General features: G+C 39.6%; 1 protein-coding gene across 3 annotated transcripts; it reads left to right on the top strand.

Annotated features, from left to right (window-relative positions):
• The first annotated feature begins 6,071 nt into the window (after positions 1 to 6,071).
• malt1 (MALT paracaspase 1) lies at positions 6,072 to 19,712 on the top strand. 3 transcript variants are annotated; one of them, XM_040050920.1, is made up of 18 exons: positions 6,072 to 6,429; positions 6,518 to 6,703; positions 7,738 to 7,904; positions 8,105 to 8,226; positions 9,772 to 9,919; positions 11,428 to 11,606; positions 11,728 to 11,824; positions 11,924 to 11,971; positions 12,982 to 13,005; positions 13,110 to 13,154; positions 14,074 to 14,277; positions 14,595 to 14,772; positions 15,734 to 15,805; positions 15,884 to 16,011; positions 16,430 to 16,579; positions 17,312 to 17,469; positions 17,597 to 17,722; positions 18,892 to 19,712. In XM_040050920.1, the coding sequence occupies exons 2-18, from the start codon at positions 6,555 to 6,557 to the stop codon at positions 19,381 to 19,383; spliced, it is 2,487 nt and encodes an 828-aa protein (XP_039906854.1). In that variant the 5' UTR covers positions 6,072 to 6,429; positions 6,518 to 6,554; the 3' UTR covers positions 19,384 to 19,712. The 3 variants fall into 3 exon arrangements, with proteins under 3 accessions (XP_039906854.1, XP_039906853.1, XP_039906856.1); XM_040050919.1 differs by lacking the exon at positions 6,072 to 6,429 and having other exon boundaries at positions 6,436 to 6,703; XM_040050922.1 differs by lacking the exons at positions 6,072 to 6,429; positions 11,924 to 11,971 and having other exon boundaries at positions 6,436 to 6,703.
• Positions 19,713 to 19,890: the final 178 nt, after the last annotated feature.

Genomic DNA, 19,890 nt, shown 5'->3' with positions numbered 1-19,890 from the left:
CCACTATGATTCAGTGTTCAGGATTTTCTCTACTGTTACATTTGGACTCTCTCAGTCAACTCTTTGGCCGTGTTTATTTGAAACTGGAAAGTGTGGCTGGAAATTACTCATACTGATTTTAAGATAGGATAAAGCTTCTCACATGATCGCTCAATAGGAATAAAATGCTTTATTAAAAAGGGCTGATTGTTTAAAACAAATGTGGTAAAATTACAGGTTTCAGTGAAAAGCTTTAACTGTGACTACTTGTAATTTGCCCTAAGGCTGGGCGAAGCATTACATGTTTGCGGGATAACTTCCACAGCAACAAAAATTTGCGTTCAGCAGAGAAGCTCCCCAGTAGTTTTCCACACGCCTGTCTATCCGGGCAGTGCTTAGCCCATCTGGCGTGTCAGTTAAGAGTGACACACCTTTAGTTTCTGTTTAAGTCATGTTCACATTTTATATTAAACACATTACTTACTTATATAGCCATAAACAATTAAAAGAACCTGTTTGTTTGGTGACGTTAAATAAAGGTGAGTTTATGTTGTTATTACCATCATTGTTCCAGTTGGCATTTTCAATCCTAAGAATGCAGTTTGTCATGTTATGGCAAGACTATTGCATGTTTTGCAGTCTGTGTTGAATAGACTCTACATAAACAAATGTTAAATCTGTGCTGCACCTCCTCATAGATTCACATCTCTAATCTTCATAGACTGTCATGGTGATTAACTCGAAGAATAAACTCGTGGCTTCTCTGCATGTCTTTTTTTTTAATGTAAAAGGTCATCCTCTTAAACCAGCTGCTGATAAAATAGGATTTTTTATGAGTTTTATAACTCTAAGAAGAATTAACAAGGAAGTTATAAATGGCTGGACCCCATTAATCTTTAGGGTAAAATATATTTTATTAAATAATAACACTAAACACTGAAGGTTACTTTACAAAGAATTAAAAATCAATAAGAATTAATGGAAATACCTATCAAATTACAATATGTAAAATCATCAAGAACAGAGAATCACAGTGAGTAAGACAATTTAAGGAGGTGCAGGACAAAAGATTGCATAGTGGAGAAAAAGTCAGTGTTATATACAGTGGGATGCAAAAGTTTGGGCAACCTTGTTAATAGTCCTTATTTTCCTGTATAAATCGTTGGTTGTTACGATAAAGAAAATGTTAGTTAAATATATAATATAGGAGAAACACAGTGATATTTGAGAAGTAAATTGAAGTTTATTGGTTTTACAGAAAGTGTGCAATAATTGTTTAAACAAAATCAGGCAGTTGCATAAATTTAGATCCGCCTTTTGCAGAAATTACAGCCTCTAAACGCTTCCTGTAGGTTCCAATGAGAGTCTGGATTGTGGTTGAAGGTATTTTGGACCATTCCTCTTTACAAAACATCTCTAGTTCATTCAGGTTTGATGGCTTCCGAGCATGGACAGCTGTCTTTAACTCACACCACAGATTTTCAATAATATTCAGGTCTGGGGACTGAGATGACCGTTCCAGAACGCTGTACTTGTTCCTCTGCATGAATGCCTTAGGGGATTTTGAGCAGCTTTTCGGGTCGTTGTCTTGTTGAAAGATCCAGCCCCGGCGCAGCTTCAGCTTTGTCACTGATTCTTGGATATTGGTCTCCAGAATCTGCTGATACTGAGTGGAATCCATGTGTCCCTCAACTTTGACAAGATTCCCAGTCCCTGCACTGGCCACACAGCCCCACAGCATGATGGAACCACCACCATATTTTACTGTAGGTAGCAGGTGTTTTTCTTGGAATGCTGTGTTTTTTTTCCTCCATGCATAACGCCCCTTGTTATGCCCAAATAACTCAATTTTAGTTTCATCAGTCCACAGCACCTTATTCCGCAATGAAGCTGGCTTGTCCAAATGTGCTTTAGCAAAACTCAAGCGGCTCTGTTTGTGCTGTGGGCGGAGAAAAGGCTTCCTCTGCATCACTCTCGCATACAGCATCTCCTTGTGAAGTGCGCCGAATGGTTGAACGATGCACAGTGACTCCATCTGCTGCAAGATGATGTTGTAGGTCTTTGGTGCTGGTCTGTGGGTTGACTCTAACTGTTCTCACCATTCATCGCTTCTGTGTATCCGAGATTTTTCTTGGTCTGCCACTTCGAGCCTTAACTTGAACTGAGCCTGTGGTCTTCCATTTTCTCAATATGTTCCTAACTATGGAAACAGACAGCTTAAGTCTCTGAGACAGCTTTCTGTATCCTTCCCCTAAACCATGATGGTGAACAATCTTTGTCTCCAGGTCATTTGAGAGTTGTCTTGAGACCCCCATGTTGCTACTCTTCAGAGAAAATTAAGAGGAGGAAAACTTACAATTGACCCCTTAAATACTCTTTCTCATTATTGGATTCACCTGTGTATGTAGGTCAGGGGTCACTGAGTTTACCAAGCCAATTTGAGTTCCAGTAATTAGTTCTAAAGGTTTTGGAATCAATAAAATGATAACAGTGCCCAAATTTATGCACCTGCCTGATTTTGTTTAAACAATTATTGCACACTTTCTGTAAATCCAATAAACTTCATTTCACTTCTCAAATATCACTGTGTGTGTCTCCTGTATGATATATTTAACTGACATTTTTTATTGTAACAACCAACAATTTATACAGGAAAATAATTACTATTAACAAGGTTGCCCAAAATTTTGCATCCCACTGTATGTCACAAACAGTTTTGTCAAGGTTTGCTGTGTAGCAGGCAGGATGTAGGACCCAAATGCAGGTCTCCTAAATGAAAGAGTGAACAAATGGAGGCAAGCTTTACTTTGCTGTAAGTAACTTACTACAAATACAAAAGCGAAACTAGAAACACAAAAACTAAAACTAAAACACTAGAAAATAAACCAGGAACAGAGAAATAGGAATTAACTTTGAACACAGAAGGCAGAGATACAGCATAGTGAGGGTACGACACAACAACTAAGAGAGAGAAACACAGGAGTTAAATACACAAGCAGGACAATAGCTGTGTCCCAAAACGTAGGCTGCATCTTCCTGAGGGCACATTTGTAGACCAATTACGTCAAAGCAACGCGACAAAGGCTGTCTCAATTCGTAGACTCCTCTGAATCCGGCCGACAAATGCGTCCTCATTTTCCCCAGATTTGAAGGATGGGTTGGAAGTATCCTTCGTGGCCCACCATATCCCAGAATTCATAGCGCTGCCCAGCCAATTCCAGTTTCCAACAATGGTGGCCGCTACTAAGTTTTAATATTACTCTTTTTAATTTTTCTGGCCCACAAAATAAACTTTTATCATATTTTCAGGTGTGAAAGTAGCTGTATAAACTTAAAATATCTCCTTGGTTTATCAAGACATCGCATATTTGGAAAAGTGCTCCGACATTTTCGGAGACGTCTGTTACCCACCCGCTCAATAGCTAGCCGGTGGGTTCAATGGTCACTCGAACCAGGGAGAACAGCGGGCTCCTGGCTTCATTGTTTTCAGACCCCCGCAGTCTTTCGCTACTCAGGTTAAACATGATATATAAGTCACTCGGATAACTTAAAAACGTTATTGTTTTGCGTTTATCAGTGTTTTATTTCTTGGGGAGTAAATCGGTTTGGTTGAGATCAAAGTTATTAGATTAGATTAAATAAAACTTTATTAATCCCTCAGGTGGGTTCCTCCGGGGTTTTCACAAAGCTGAATAAACATTAAACAGAAAACTGATTAAACAGAAGTGTGAGATGGCCGAGAATTTACGGCAGTGTCCTGTTCTATTTTAGATAGCAAGGAGCCGATGGCTGAGTTTATTAAACTCCACTGAGACAGCGGTGACGCAAATCTGAAGGCAAGACTGTCCCATTTCACAGCCTTGTACTTCAGGCCTTCTCGGTCTTCAAAGGACCCGGCCCACATAGACCGCGAAGGCTGGGTCCTCCGAAGGATGCGGCCTAGGTTTTGGGACACAGCTAATGAGAGGATGGGGAACAGGTGGTAACACAGCTGGGACAAATCAGACCTAATGAGACAAGGGGAAGCAAAACCAGACACACTGCACACAGGACAGGGACTATCAAAATAAGACAGAAAACACACGACAGGCATGGACTTGACACAGTAACAAACTGCGACATGAGACACGACTGACTGGGGAATGAGAAAAACGTGAAGTCAGAACTAAACCTGCACTAAATGTGAGATGCACAGGAACAAAAACCAAGAACTAGAGAGCTACAAATACAGAACCATAAACCAAAAGACTAGTAATGATAAACCGTGATGAAATCAAAGAATTATAATAACACAAAACACTGGGTCACTTACCCAGGACTCTAACAAGTTTAAAGACATCAAAAAATAACTAAAAATATCAAAAGTATGTGAGGAAATAAGTCCAGGCTTGGGACTGGCACTAGGAGTACACTAACAGCACCATGCAGTCTCATTGCAGTTTGTAAAATAGTCACAACTATAATTTTATTAGTTTGTGTTTCTGTACATTAACTTTTATTCTTTCTTGTGTTCCTCAACATGAATTTCCCAGCATTAAATTTGAACTTTTCATCCCTCCATTCTCCTATATACCGAATCTATTGTGCATCTCAAATATTTTCATGCATCATCACTTTTAAAAATATTATTAATGAACAACATGCTGCTTAGTTAAGTTTAGACAGGTTAGTTTTGTTAGGTTTTGTTTTATTATGGTACTGGACTGATTGAACAGCAGCACACGCCTGAAAATATATATATGTAGCCTCTGTAGAAACTATCTACACCCTCACTTATCTTAACTGCACTACTGTATAGCTCTGTGTAAATAATCATTCTGTACATTCGATAATCTTTAATCCTACAACTGTTTACAACTTGCATATTTCCCATTTCTGTATAGCTGTATATCTCAGATTCTGTAAAGTTATTTATTTCATATTCTGTATAGTTTTTCATATTTATATCCTGTTCATATCCTGTACATAGCTTGTACTCACTACAGCCTGTACATACTCATAGTTATAGAATATTCACAACATACTTCATACCGTGTACATTATAACATACCATAATAGACCCATTTCTGTAATATACTCACATATCTATATTATTGCTAATATATATTGTAATATATCTATATCACTAAAGCACTTCTGGATGGATGCAAACTGCATTTCGTTGCCCTGTACCTGTGCATGTGCAATGACAATAAAGTTGAATTCTATTCTATTCTATTCTATTCTATTCTAAAAGATATGCTTCCAGTGGTAAAACAGTGCCACCTTGTGGTGAATTCTTTTGTTACAGCTTGCAGGGGGCAATTACAAAAAGTGCCTTTAAACAAAACAGGATTTACAGAGAGCCAGTCTCCATATGAATATGTAGAAGAAAAGCTCTGAGATTCTGTAAGAGGAGACAAGGGTGTCAAGCCTCTCCTTTGGTCAACTCACAAAACCAGTGCTGACTGCAGGTTAGGGTTAGTCAGTGGTGGTAGTTTATAAGGTGGGGGAAGCCTGCAGTCAGCCGAGACTTAGATGGTCACTTGGATGAGTGATGAGTGAATGTTTTCCCCACTGAAAACACTACGTCCAGATTAACAGAATAATTTTTTTGTGATATAACCTTTTTGTGTACATTATATTGCAACCAGTTTTGACTTGATAATGTCAGTACTGGGTAAAAACTGTTTGAGTCCTCAATGTATCTTTCCAGGAAGTGATGCCTACATAAATGAAAACAGGATTGATTCTTTAAAAAACCTGTTCATTTTCTGTGCCAACCAATAACCTATAGAAAATTTCTAGCTCCTTCACTTTGAGGAGGTCACCGGCTCCCACCTGAGCGGCTGACTGCAATCAAAGAGTGCAAACTGAGCGAGATGACTCACCTCTCCTCAAGTTCCTGTGTCTGTGCTACTTGGTTTGTGATTTTAAGCCTGGGCACTCGTTTAATATACGAGGACGTTGCATGTTAAAAGAAAAGAATATATAGATTAACCTTGATAAATAAGGGTTATTTGGTATATACTAGCTAGTATTAGCAGCGTTTACAGTAAAAAAAAACAGTGACGTATTTAACTACACTGAACAAATACCAAATAATCGTGTTGGCTCAGTTAATAATCGTTCATTCATTGTCAAATGGCGAGTAGAGGGCAGCTACACTCTCTTTGGCAGTTGCACAGAGCTAGCTAGTAGGCTATCCTCTTTCGATTAACGCCAAACAAAATTACGAATAGAAAATGAGATATCACACAGGTTAATTTTTGAGTAAGTTACTTGGTTTATCTTAATTGCGTTGAATTAATGAAAGGAGGTAAACTCTGAAAACAGGCCAGAGTTCGGGATTTTCTTTTCGCCTCTCGCTTCACAAGCGTACATGCAGATACTCATCTTTATGCATAAGTGGTCTTTGTTAGAAGGAAACCACAACTGAGCTGCACCACGGGGAAAAACCAAGACGACGCTGTAGGCGTGTCTGTCAACTTTATCATTTCTTTCAGGAAGTAGACATATTTTATTTCTCGTGCCATAACTTTTCTTTTGCGTGCGATAGAAACACGTTGATGGTGAGCTTTGGTTGAGGAACTGTCATGTCGGACTCTTTGGAACGGTCCACGAAGATCAACTCGTTGAAGGAGCCGGTTGTGAAGAGGCTGTGTGAGGTGCTGGACAAATCCAGCACTAAAGGATGGCGAAAACTTGGAGAGATTGTTGGCAATGATAGACGGTTTAAAGTCAGGTGGGTTAAACATTACTATTAGTACTTGTACTTAGCAAATGACCAGAAATCATTGCATGCATACACTTAACCACCGGTTTATTTATTAAAGCTAATGGAGACTAATGCGATTAACTTTCATTATAGTTACACTGTTCGGTTTGGTGGTTATTGTCAATTTTATGTTGTGGTTTATATTAAAAAATAAAGGTATAGAGTATGTAATACAGTAATGCACAATTAACCTGTATATTTTCTGGCATAAATAAATATGTAACTCCAAGTTAATAAAATCAAGAAACCCTCATTGAGAGATTAAATTGGACAAATATTTGTTTTTCATTACAGCGTCTTCCAGGTTAATGGCAGTTAATGAAACTATCAATCAAAAGTGTAGGGTCCAGTCATTATTTATATGCAGTTTTATTAACAAATAATGATGATGACTAATGTTTGCCTCTGTTTTTTCATCCTAGCTGTTACTGTACAGCTGTAACATTATCATATGATATCACACCTGCCTAATATCACTATTACACCGTGTGTTTGAGTACATATATTCCCCGTACAGTGCAGTCTGCTTATAAGATGAAATATGCATTATTATACCAAAACAGCAGCCAAAACTTAAAAAACAACGTGGCTCAATCAAATAAGTACAAACTAAATAAGCTCAGACAAGTGTAAAATAGCACAAAAGAAGGGAGTTCAGGTAAATAGAGAATCACAAAAACTGAACAGCAAGACATATCAGCTCTTAAATATAACCTATTAAGGAGCTTTGTAATAAGCTTCAACAAATACAAGTGTTACGGTATGACACTAACATCTATCTGTTAGATAAAGTCTTTCACTGATTGTGCACTAAGCAGTGCAGATGGTTTAAAGATTATCATTAATTTGCCTTTCTTTTAAATTTGTGTAAACTTATTCCCTTATCTTTGTCTAACAGTTTCTTATGATCTGAGTTTTTGTGTGTGAAAATGGTAAAGACGAGTTTTACTGTAATACGATTTGAAATATGAAATGCTGACAATCACCTACATGTTTTCCAGCTCGGACGACATGGAGATGTGCTCGCTGAAGGTGCTGGAGCTGGAGGGAAGCCCGAGTCTCATGCTGCTGAGGCTGATGGGAGAGCGAGGCTGCACCACAGGCCATCTGATGGACTACCTCCAAACTTTAGGCAACTCAGAGGCTCTGCAGTGCCTGAAACCGCCAGGTAGAGTAAAACCACATCGATGCTGCTATGTTGTCAATCTTGCAGGTTAATCTTCACTTTCTGCATTCTATTTATTTCTCATCTGAAGCTCGCAGTTCATTGTGCTGTTTGGATGAAACTTATAGGCACCACAAAGTTCTGCTGTATACAGTCCATCTAAATCAGTGTAAATCCACAGTAATTATCCTGTACATGTGCAGCCCTCCAGATCCTCATTCAGCCCCAGTCTGTATCCATTATATGTGGCCACAATCTGCGGCTCAGCTGCCATGCTGTGGGCAAGTCTCCAGTACAGTACCAGTGGTTCAAATCTAAGGAAGAGGTGAGTTCCTCTGACGCACACACACACACACACACACACACACACACACACACACACACACACACACACACACACACACACACACACACACACATTGAATTTTTTCTGACTTTAAATTGAAGTACTTGCGTTAAAACCTCTTTAGCGTTTTTCACACATTCACTGCAGCCATAACTTTACTAACTTTACTAGAAATGACACAACTGAAATGCATGTGAGATCAAAAATGTCCAACATGGTCTGATCAAACATTAAATGGTGTTTAAACCGACAACTTCCTAGTACAAAGTCCACCTGCATGATCCGGTAAATTCACCACTAGTGAGTCCTGCGGTTGCATTCTCTTCTCAGTCAGGACTTTCCCATAAAACAGAGTATTTCCAATAGTGAGAAGACATGATTACCCTATCATCGGTGCAGTAAATAGCATTGTTGTTTCATCATAGTTAATGGGTGATCCTAAATAAGTGGTTAAGAAACTTACCTGAATCTCTTCCTATAGCGCAGTGATGTTTTTTAGTGAGCTGAGCAATTCATAAAGGTGCACAGTTGCAATTGTCTGCATGTGTCAGCGTCAGCATGCATTCAGTCTTGTGACGCCATGCTGAAAGGGATACATAAGTGTTACTCATTCTGACTTGAAGGATGTAACTTTTTTCAGAAGTGTGACGTGGGTGCTCAATCATAGAAAAAGACACATTCAGATGCTGTCGTATTATTAGGAGGAAGGAGCTCATGTCTGAGTTTCTACCCAAAGCTTTGATCTTTTCTAATGAGTTTGTGTTTTGGTTTTAGTTTATTTTCACTCAGTTTACAGAGTGGTTTTGCTCATTGTGTTGTGTAGTTAATGTTTAAATTTCATTAGTGTCAGTGTTGTTTGTGTGTTTTTAATGATTATAAGGAGGCTGTTTGTCAGCCTCTTCAGCCTGATTTCCCTAAATTAACTAACAGACTAAAACTAAGGACATTAGTTTTATAAATACACAATTTTTTTTCCAATTTTTTTTCAAGACACTAAATGTAATTTTAGGTAACTGCAAGGTTATTTTAAAAAATATTTTTCCTCTAACTGTTAACTTTGCCTCACGGTCTCTGAAATGCATTTCCTTAAGCAGTACTTCCTGGCAAAAGTCTTTAAGGAAGTCAGGATTTTAAGCAGTGAGTCACAAACTTGAGCTGAAGTACAAAATTAACAAGTTTGGGCTTGAAGTGATCTCAATCAGCACCTTTTTCAAATAGAAACAGTGCTCCTTATGCCCTGCTTGCTCCTGATCTTGTGATGTAAAAGACTTTATCATCCCTTTTTGGATTTCAGCGACTCATAAAGATCATTGACAGTAGAAGATCAAAGAAAGACAAAGCTCACAGGCCCAAGTTGAGAAAAATGCATATACCTTCCAGTTTATTATGTCCATAATGATGACATAATGTTTCCATCATGCAGAGTTTTCAGGCATTAGATAAAATGACTGTGGTGTCGAAATTGTCTCACTTCTGAGCTGGGAACAACCTTGTAAACTAATAAATGTGGTTTTCAAACTTCAGGTTCCAAACAGCTTCTCCCCAGACTTGGTAATAAGTCCAGTCCAGATGAAGGACGCTGGTTTTTACATCTGCAGAGTCAACTGTGGAGATGCCTTTGAGTTCAGCCACTGGGCTCAGGTGGATGTCCTGAATGTCACCTTGTGTTACGGTAAGATTGTGCAGGTTTATATTCAGTAGCTCTGTCCAAAAATCATATTCAGTTAAGGTGATGTTTGATGTTACAGCTCTGATTGTTGATATTTAACATCTCTGGGCTTTAGGAGTTGAATTACATCACTGTCTATATGCTGTCCGCTGTGTGGATAGAAGAAATGAAGTTATCAGGTCATGATTCACCTCATGAGCCATGACAAAAACTGAAAGAGACACAGTTTAAATTAAAAGTATTAACTGAAAAGAGGTTATGAGGTCAGTGTTGTCAGCATCTCAGCAGGTGGAGTTAAAATGGTGAGTGTAAGAGCGGGGATTGGGAACTCAAGGGCCGGTGTCCTGCAGGTTTTAGATATCATCCTGGGTCACCACATCTGAATCAAACAATTAGTTCATTACCAGGCCTGTGGAGAACTTCGAGACATGTTGAGGAGGTAATGTAGCCATTTAAATCAGCTGTGTTGGATCGAGGACACATCTAAAACCTGTAGGACACTGGCGCTTGAGCCCTGGAGTTCCCCCACGCCTGGTGTAAGGTGTTGTACTATGCAAAACTATATTAAAAGGTTGAAGCAGGCAAAACAAGTAACACAATGCTGGGTAGATAAGAGAGAGAGAGAGAGACATAGAGAGAGAGAGAGAGAGTGATACAGCTCAAATGCTGGAAACTGACCAAGTGCCCCCATTTGCATTGATTGACTCCGCCTACCAAAAAACCTCCAAAAACACATCAACTCTGGCCAAGACAGGAGGGCTGTCATGTGTTCTTACTGTTAGAGAAAGGGCCTTTTTTGTAGAGCCGTTGGTAATCTTATCTCCAGTTAAAGCTAAAACATTGAAGTTTCTTTAGCAGCGTTTGTGAATGGCTTTAGCGTGATGCAGAAGTGATTTTGTAATTCCTGTGGTTAATTGCTGTGGTTATTAGCATAAATGCGCTAAATATTAATTCTGCGCCACAGCTGCTCAGCCAAGAATCTCAAGAATCTAGCGTGTGTGCGAATTAGCGCGGTGTTAAACACTGCACTCTTGTTACATCACAATTGTTACAGATTAGTTATAAGACCAAAAGCTCTTGTCTATTCAATGCAAAGCAGCAGTGATTGACAGTTTGTTGTTATATTGTTTGGATAGCAGGCGAAGTATTTCATAATCCAGAGCCACGCCTGCTGGTACACATCTTGAATGTGCAAAATCTTGCAGTTTACACAATTAATCAGAAGTTTCTTTCTTGGTGTTGTGTACAAAGGTTTTCTCCAGTATTCCAACATTTTATTCTGACTTTATGTAGATTTTCTCCATTGAAAACAAATTATTCATCACTGAGATATTGTTAGTGTTTGAAGCTCACTGACCTCAGTTTCCTGTTCTTTGTCTGAACAGGACTTGTTTATTTTTGCGGGACCTGAAACTCTGTCACTTTTTCCAGCTCAAATGGGAATCCTTTAACGGATGAAGAATACGTTATGCAGTGTTGTGTGTAATTGTCTTCTTTCCTCACATCACCAGGGCAGAGTTATCACTCTTTAGATGGTCGACTAAAGGTGGTGATCCAGCCTCAGTCCCAGCGGCTACATGTTGGGGAAGATTTGCAGCTGGAATGCGGAGCCGTGGGACGGCCGATTCCTCGATACCAGTGGCACAGAAATGGAGTCCCAATTCCGAATTCTACAAAGAGGAAACTCATGGTGAGAGGATATGGGAAGAAATGTTTTTTCTTTTATTGCTTGTGTGTGTGTGTGTTTGTGTGTGTGTGTGTGTGTTTTGAGACATTAAAACTGTTGTGGCATAACTGTGTGTATATTTCAGATTCCTCACGTGATGCAGGAACAACAAGGCAGGTATCGCTGTGAGATCAGCAGCAGCTCTGAGAGAATGTGGACCAATGAAGTTGATGTTGTGATAGGTATGTCACACTTGAGGACATTTTGTTTAAAATTACTATTGAACCAGTTTCATTGTCATTATATTTGAGCGATTATTTGCCTCTGTTCTTAACTGAAAGCACCAAGGATATCAGTCCAGATTTCAGGGGCAATGGAGTGCTCTGAAGGTAGAGTTGAAGGCACTGGTGCATGGTGTTTTAAATTGGGTAACAGTTAGCAGGTGTTAGCTGCATGCGAATGGAAATCACAACTTCATTCAGATTGCATGTGGATCGTGGTCTTGGATTATTCTCACTAATCAGCACAAAACTCACATGCATGCTTTCTGATTGTACTAAAATCAATCCTTCCTGTCATCTTTAATGCATTTCATATTTATCTGTGGTACTTACTGAAGTGATCCAATTCAACCACTCATCGTGTTTCTCTGTCTGTGTGACAGAGCTCGATTGCTGTATGGGGAAAAATGTCTGCAGCACTAAATTGTGGTTACGTGTCCATTACGTGTGATGATGACTGTTGCAGTCCCACACTCAGCATCCTTTGACTGTTACAAATACTCACAAAGAAACATTTAGACCACCAAATAGTTTCTGTGTATCATTCTGTTGTTTTTTTCAATTATTGTGGTTTTTGTGGCTCTGTGGGTCATGCTAATTTTGTACTCTCTACTTCAGTTGTAGAGATTGAGGGGAACTAGGAGTGACATGACACAGTGTTTGCTACTGCGGAAAAAAAAACAACCTACGAGCTTCCAGCATCATTTAAAAAGTGTTTACTCATTTAAACCGTGGACCACTATGAGAACAGTTGCAAGCCATTTTAAGTTGAATGCTCAGTCACATTTATTTGAGCTGAATCAGATGCAACAGGAGAAAATATTACTTAAATACTGAAACAATAAATGCTTTTTGCTCACTGTTTCATGCATCTGTTTGCTTCCCCTGAATCTCTGTAGAGTCTATAAATGAAATGTAGACAAAGAGCAGACTGATCATGTGTCCCTGTGCACAAAGAGACGTTAGCAGATTACCTCAGTGTTGGTTTTGGTCTTTTCTTTCTTATTAATTCTGAATATTATTACTATTACTTTTATTACTATTAAGTTTCACCCTTTCCTTTAACTAATCAGTTTTGTACGCTAAACTTGAGTGATAATGATATTTTTTTTTCCTAGATGACATTTACGCCATTGGAGAAGGTAAGAGGAACCACGCGCAGCAAGCATAGACATCAAATATTTCTCTTAAACAGCACTTCCTATGTTATGCTTGGCTTTGTGTTGACTTTCTTGTTGTTTTTTAGGTTCCAATGAATTCTTCCTAAACAGTATTCCTGAACAACTTTATGGTGAGTGTCTTTATGCAGGACTGATAGCTGGTGCACAGTTCCTCTACTTTGCATGTGCGATACTACTGAGATCAGTTTCAGTCTCAGTACTTACGCCAACACAAAGATGTGAAACCTTCTTGTAGCACAGTGTTAGCAGCCACACACAAGGACAAAATAACACTTTGCAGCATCATGCACTAAACACCAGAGAATAACACCCACTAAAAAAAGCTACTCACCAAAAAAGGAAAAGCTTCACAAAAGGCTGGCGTGTTTTATGACATCAGCGTGATAATAATGTCACTGTTGTATGAAACACTTCCTTCCTCCCTCCCTCCATTTCTTGGTTATTATGATTCTTATCATCTCTACCTCAGTTTCTAGTTTGTGCAAACAATGAACCGCAAATGCTGTGAATGTATGTAAATTTCCCGTTTCTTCTGATGGATGTTTTTCTTGCTCTAACATGTACTGTGCAGCCATGCAAAAAAAAATAGGAACTGGCATTGGAAATCATTGTTTATTGTAGTCTAACTGAACAAACGATCCTGTGCAAAACAGTACCAGCAGATTTACTCAAATGAAGGACAGGAAAAGAACCATGGACTTTGTTGTCATTTACATGATATTAAAAGTAAGCAAAGCAGATGAGTCGTATGTGGGGGAAAAAGGAAAACCCCTGCGTTATCACACCTTTAAACCGATACTACTTAACGTCATGTTCCAGTGAACTTTGCCTTTGTTCTGATGTTCGCTACACACCTGTAAGGTTTCATAACTGGATTTTGCACCGTTGTCACACATGTCATTTTATTTTTCAGTTATTTTCTGTTTCCACTTCACTTTCCAGTTCTGAAACCATGTATGTCATTGATTTTTGGATGGTATTCCTTTTATTACATTCATCATTTTCTCCCTTTCATGTGTTTGATCCCAGCAACTGACAAAGTGGCCCTGCTGATCGGAAACTTGTCTTACCAGAACCACCCGCAGCTTAAAGCTCCAATGGTGGATGTTTATGATCTCACTAACCTCCTGCGGCAGCTAAACTTCAAGGTGGTTTCGCTACTAGACCTCACAGAGTCAGAGATGAGAAATGCTGTAGATGAGTTTCTACTGCTGCTTCACAAAGGAGTCTATGGTACGTTTGCATTTGACTTACCTCTGAGCGGTTTGGGCCATTGTTTCAGCCCAGAAGGTGACAGAAATATAAGGATCCCAAAACACAGCATGAAAGAGAAACTCTACCATTTTAATCCTTCTAATCTAAGCATAAACAATATTTAGATAAAATAAGAAAATATAAATTAATGCATAGCATTTTCAAGATTATTTATAACTTAACAAATGTTATTCTAATTAAATAAACATTAAATAACAACAGTAAAAAAAAAGCTGTATGCAACCAGATTTTGTATCTCTCAGCTGCCTGACTGAAATGCCGACTTTCCTCTTTAGGTCTGCTGTACTATGCTGGTCACGGATATGAAAACTATGGAAACAGTTTCATGGTGCCAGTAGATGCTCCAAATCCGTACCGCTCGGCCAACTGTTTGTGTGTGCAGAGCATCCTTAAACTGATGCAGGAAAAGGAGACGGACCTCAATGTTTTTCTGCTGGACATGTGCAGGAAGAGGTGAGTGCTAGAGTCATTCAGAAAAAATCAAGAGAACACAGATCATCACTGTATAACACACAGTCAGTTAAACCTCCGGGGTATCTGTCTGTCCTGCTACAAAGCAGGAAACATTGTGAACCCATTTTAGCAGCGTTGGTTCAAATAAAAGTGATACCAGTGGCACTGAGCAGGTAACAAGAAGACATCGCCCCCAAAAGGAAAGGTTGCACAAGTGGCCGTTACTGACCACTGCTATAAGTGCATTGAGGCAACAGTTTTGGTGCTATATAAATAAAATTGAACTGAATTGCTCTCTCCTCGTCCCTCCTGACTGATTCTCTCTAGTTTTGGTGTTTGTTAGTGGCATTGTCACTGCTCATACCATGAGATGGTATCCACAGCCCATTCAGGGTGCACAGGCAGTCTACCTTCTCCAGGATGGCACATCTGTATGTGTCATCACAAGAAGGTTTGCTGTGTCTCCCGACACAGTCTCAAGATTGTGGAGGGTGTAGCAGAAGATTCACACCGAGCACATGTGACAAAGTATCTGGAGACACTTTGGTGAACAATATGCCTGTAACATCATCCAACATGACTTGTTTGTATTGGGTCAGTGTTGGTCTGGGGAGGCATATCCTTTGAAGATCACACAGACCTAAACGTGCTAGCCAGCACTACACTGATTGCTGTTTGGTATGGGGATAAAAGACCGTGTGTCAAATTAAGCCACAGACTATCCAGGAGCTCTCGATGTCCTGATCCAGGTCTGCGAGAAGATCAAACAGGGTGTAATGCGGCGTCTCATCATGAGCATGTACGTCGACCTTCAAGACCCAATGTCTGCTTTGAGTGTTCCTCTAATTTTCTTTGAGCACTGCATATGTTCTGTTTTCTTTAAGAAAAGGACAGTTAGGAAACTATTGTCTCTCTAGCTTAAAGTTTAGAAAGTATCAAAATTTTACATATTTATTTTCAGGAATATTCACGATGACAGCACTCCAAACGTCGTCCTGAGGGTTACCGCCAACATTGTCTTTGGATATGCTACGTAAGTCCATAAATTAACTTCATACATGGTTTTGCTTTCCCAGATATGAAGTGTTGAATTATTTGTTTGGCTGTTCAGGTGCCAAGATGCAGAGGCCTTTGAGCTGAGCTCCACCGGCTTCACTAACGGTGTGTTTGTCAAGTTTCTGAAGAAGCGTCTGCTGGATGACGAGAAGATCACTGTGGTGCTGGACAGAGTCGCCGAGGGTAAGAAACAACACAAAAATACAGCATATGCTAACATCAGAGACAATGTAGGAAGCACTTAGTTAAAAGATGATCAGCAGAGCATTTTGAATCCTTTGGCAAAATTAAAATTAAATTGCATTTCAGTTACTGTGTTTCCTGCAGGATGTGTTTCAGCGGTCAGTTTGATGAAAAGAATAAAACAATTTAATTAAACGTATTCTGCTTTCCATTATTCTTCCATGCTTGTTGGCTAATGGAGTTTCCTTCAAGGACCCACAAGTTTATGATCCATTAGCTTTTGTTAAATTAAAAATCCAATGCCTCTCAACTCCCAATGCAATGTTTTTAATCTGAGTGTGTTTCCGGTCATGTAAGGATGTTTTGGCTTTTTGTGTTATAATAACTGCAGACTGTCTGATTTATGTTTTGTGCACAGATATGGGCCAGTTTGACGCTACAAAGGGGAAGCAGGCTCTGGAGATCCGCAGCAGTCTGTCGGAGAGGAGAGCGCTGACGGATCCTATTTTGCCCGGAGACAGCGCTGATCTCGCTCATGCCCACAGCCGACAGTGGGCAAAAGCTCACGGTGAGTTTAGTACTAGAGATTTAAAGCATTTTTTTATATGTTATCTCTGCTTGGAAAACCGTTTTTGCCTATGGCAGCTCAGAACTGGAGGCTCAGTCAGATTTTTACAAATGGTGAAAAAGTGCTCAGCTTATACTGGTAGAAACTTGGTGAAGGGGCAACAATCAGTAGAGTGAGAGACGCACCCTGTAACAGCCACGGTGCCTCTTCTAGTATTTGCCCCTACAATGGAGAAGTCATTCGCTCTTACTGTTGTAAATCTTGCTTTCACAGTGTCTGAGGGGGACCCAGTTCCTCTAAATATTGTCCCAACCTGTTAGGTTTCTCACTTTAAATGCTGCTTTTTCTTTCATGCCTGTTTTATTTGTGGCATTTGAGAGAGAAGCAGTGAAAGCATTCAGTATTTTACAAACTAAGACATTTTTTGGTGAATGAGTGATATATATTTGACATATTGTTGTGTTAGTCATTATTTAGTTGTACTAAAAGGAGTGTAATGCATATTTAGCATTTTTCTTTCAATTCTTTTAGTCACAAGGGCAATGTAAAAACAAAAAACTATTCACACACACATGATTAATAATAATAAAGCTGTTATTATTAATCTTTGGGACATGGGAGTCAAAGTTTTTCAGTTTTCATTTTAAGTAAATGGTTACAGGTGGACTTTCGGTCAAATGCATGCAAACTTAAATGTATGTGAGTCTAAATTCGTTTCTGTATTTTATGCAGAACTTCCCGAGAGTATGTGTCTCAACTTTGACTGCGGCGCTCAGATTAAGTTGGGCTTCGCTGCGGAGTTCTCCAATGTGCTCGTGATTTACACTCACATCGTTAAGAAACCTACAGACATGTCCTTCTGTCAAGCACACGTCACTGACTTCTCACAGGTATGCTCTCATGAATCTGAAAGCAGAACATACATTTGTATCTGTCTATCACTAAGCAGTGAAGGAGAAGTTACACCGTAAGTGTCTGTAAATATGCAACTTTTTCTGTTTGTGAAAACTCCCTTAGGACCTTGATGTGGATCCTAAATTGATGAATAGAGAAACTCCAGAGGAGACAGGGATCTACCTCCTGTCCAGCAGTCTGCCGCAGCACTGTCTCTACACCAGACTCAGCTCACTGCAGAAGCTTAGGGTAAGAATTATAAATATTTACAGTATATCGTTTAGTGTGCTAGATTTCGGAGCTGGACCTAACTGGAGGAAATATAGAGTGCTGGATCCAGCTAACATCATGGTGTGAGGTCTGAGACTGGTGAGCTGATCGGAGCGTAGTGGGATGTGTTTCATGGAGTTTTAACTATACTCGCACTTCCCAGGCCACAGTGTGAATGTAACTGGCTTTTTTCTGGTTGATGGAGAAGTTGATCTGAGGAGTAGGAATAGATGTGGAGATATTACAGAAAGGGTGGAGCAATCCCAAACATGTGTCTGGATATTAAGCTACCAGCTGTGGAGTGCATTCATGTTACTTGCTGAGGGAATTATATCCTTTCAATCCTGTTGCTGTTTGAATTCAGCTTGAATTTAGTTTGAATGAGTACACATTTGCTATTCTTTCCATCAGAGGTCATCCAAATGAATAACTGTGATGAATGTTTATGGAAAATTAATGATTTCTCCTGACCACCTTCTGCACCACTTAATGGATAGGCAGAGAAGCTTTGTATAACATCTGTAACATCTGCTCCGCTGCTACATCGACATCTGCGGATAATCTTTACTCTTCAGCTATAAAAGGTGGTGGTTAATGGTATATTGTCAGGGTCACAACATGTTGATGTCAGAGATCAACGAATGTGAAAATCAAATTCGTTGAAAATCAAATAGGATTTTCACATTTTCACATGTGGCTCTTCTAGGAGGCTGTGAGGCATTATGAAATGCTGTATTTGTGTAGCGCTTTACACATTCAGTAATCCACCCATTCACCCACCCATTCACACACTGGTGATGGCAAGCTACATGTAGCCACAGCCACCCCAGATTATGATTTATTAAGATCTTCTCCTCTTGCTAATCCTCGCTAATCTCTGATCTAATAGATATAGTGATGTTTGCATGTGTAAAGGAAAAGTCATTAAACTTTTCCTCTTGTATAGATAAACTATTGAATAGTTGACACATAGAAAACTTATAGGATCACTGGAAGTAGGAGGATTTACCTGGTCACCATAAAGTTTATTCACAGTTGTTAAGATGATTTATAATTCAGAAATCATTTGATGTGGTTTCATTTTGTGCTACAACAGCTTTGAGTGTTGATTAATACAACTTTTTGTGTGCTAACACCTCATGCAACAGGAGGAGCTGGTCTTCACCGTGTGCCTTCAGGGAACCTTCACTGCTATGGACGACGATCATCCGATCCACTGGACGAAAAGCGTCAACATTGGAAAGCCGCTGATAGCCCGACTGGATCTCCACCGGGCCATGCGGCGAAACAGCTGCCTGCAGACCTGCCTGATGCCCCACAGTCCATCCCACAGCCCCTGTCACAGCCCTGGACCCGAACACCGCCACCACCTCTATCACGGGTCACACCAGGCCCAGGACTACAACCGCCTCTCCCCGCAGCATCGCTATTTGGACATCGGTGAACATCTGCAGGGCGCAGTTGGAGGCTGCGGGGATATCTACTATGAAAATCTCAGCCAGTGTCGCTATGACCCACCGTACACCTCCGGTGGGCTTTCGAGCTCACCAGGCAGGCTCAGCATTCCCATAGAGACCACAGACGACATCAACGAGCTGCAGACTGTGTTCATCAACAGTCTGCAGCTACAGCCACAGTGAGACAGAAGAGAAGCTTTAAATGTCTGTAGTTCTGAATCTATATTACTGCTGCTCTTGTTGTTACATATTTCAAATGTATATTTTATACATCGTTTGTTTCGGAAAATGTTATGCTGACCTTTGTAAATCTGTTTTGAGAACTGAAAACATGTATTTGAGTAAACTGACTAATAGGTCCTCATGTAACAGTATTTCAAAGACTTAAAAATAGAGCTGAAACTATTTTTCTTAGTCAGATGCATTTAAACTACAAACTAGATGGGCATTAAAATAAAAACGGTACATGGTATGCATTTTATCAAATAAACCTGAGAAAAAGAGGTGGTTTACATCCATGTTTGTATTCTTGTATTTATAATTATTACTTATACATTTGTGACTTGGCAGCTTTTTTGTTATTATATATGAAGGTTAAGGGTGGTGCAGTGGTTAGCACTGTTGCCTCACAGCAAAAGTCTTGGGTTTGAATCCACCAGCTGGATGAGGAGTTTGTGTGTATTTTTATCT

The sequence above is a fragment of the Simochromis diagramma genome, unplaced genomic scaffold (assembly GCF_900408965.1).
Source record: "Simochromis diagramma unplaced genomic scaffold, fSimDia1.1 OVJJ01000131.1, whole genome shotgun sequence".
In the NCBI taxonomy this organism is placed as follows: domain Eukaryota; kingdom Metazoa; phylum Chordata; class Actinopteri; order Cichliformes; family Cichlidae; genus Simochromis; species Simochromis diagramma.
This window is presented reverse-complemented; position numbering and strand designations above follow the sequence as displayed.

Excerpts from the sequence above, each read along its gene's own strand:
- malt1 (XM_040050920.1), top strand. The coding sequence starts at position 6,555 with ATGTCGGACTCTTTGGAACGGTCCACGAAGATCAACTCGTTGAAGGAG. Across the intron at positions 14,773-15,733 it reads CTGGACATGTGCAGGAAGAG|GAATATTCACGATGACAGCA; the intron begins GTGAGTGCTAGA and ends ATTTATTTTCAG. Across the intron at positions 15,806-15,883 it reads ATTGTCTTTGGATATGCTAC|GTGCCAAGATGCAGAGGCCT; the intron begins GTAAGTCCATAA and ends TTGGCTGTTCAG.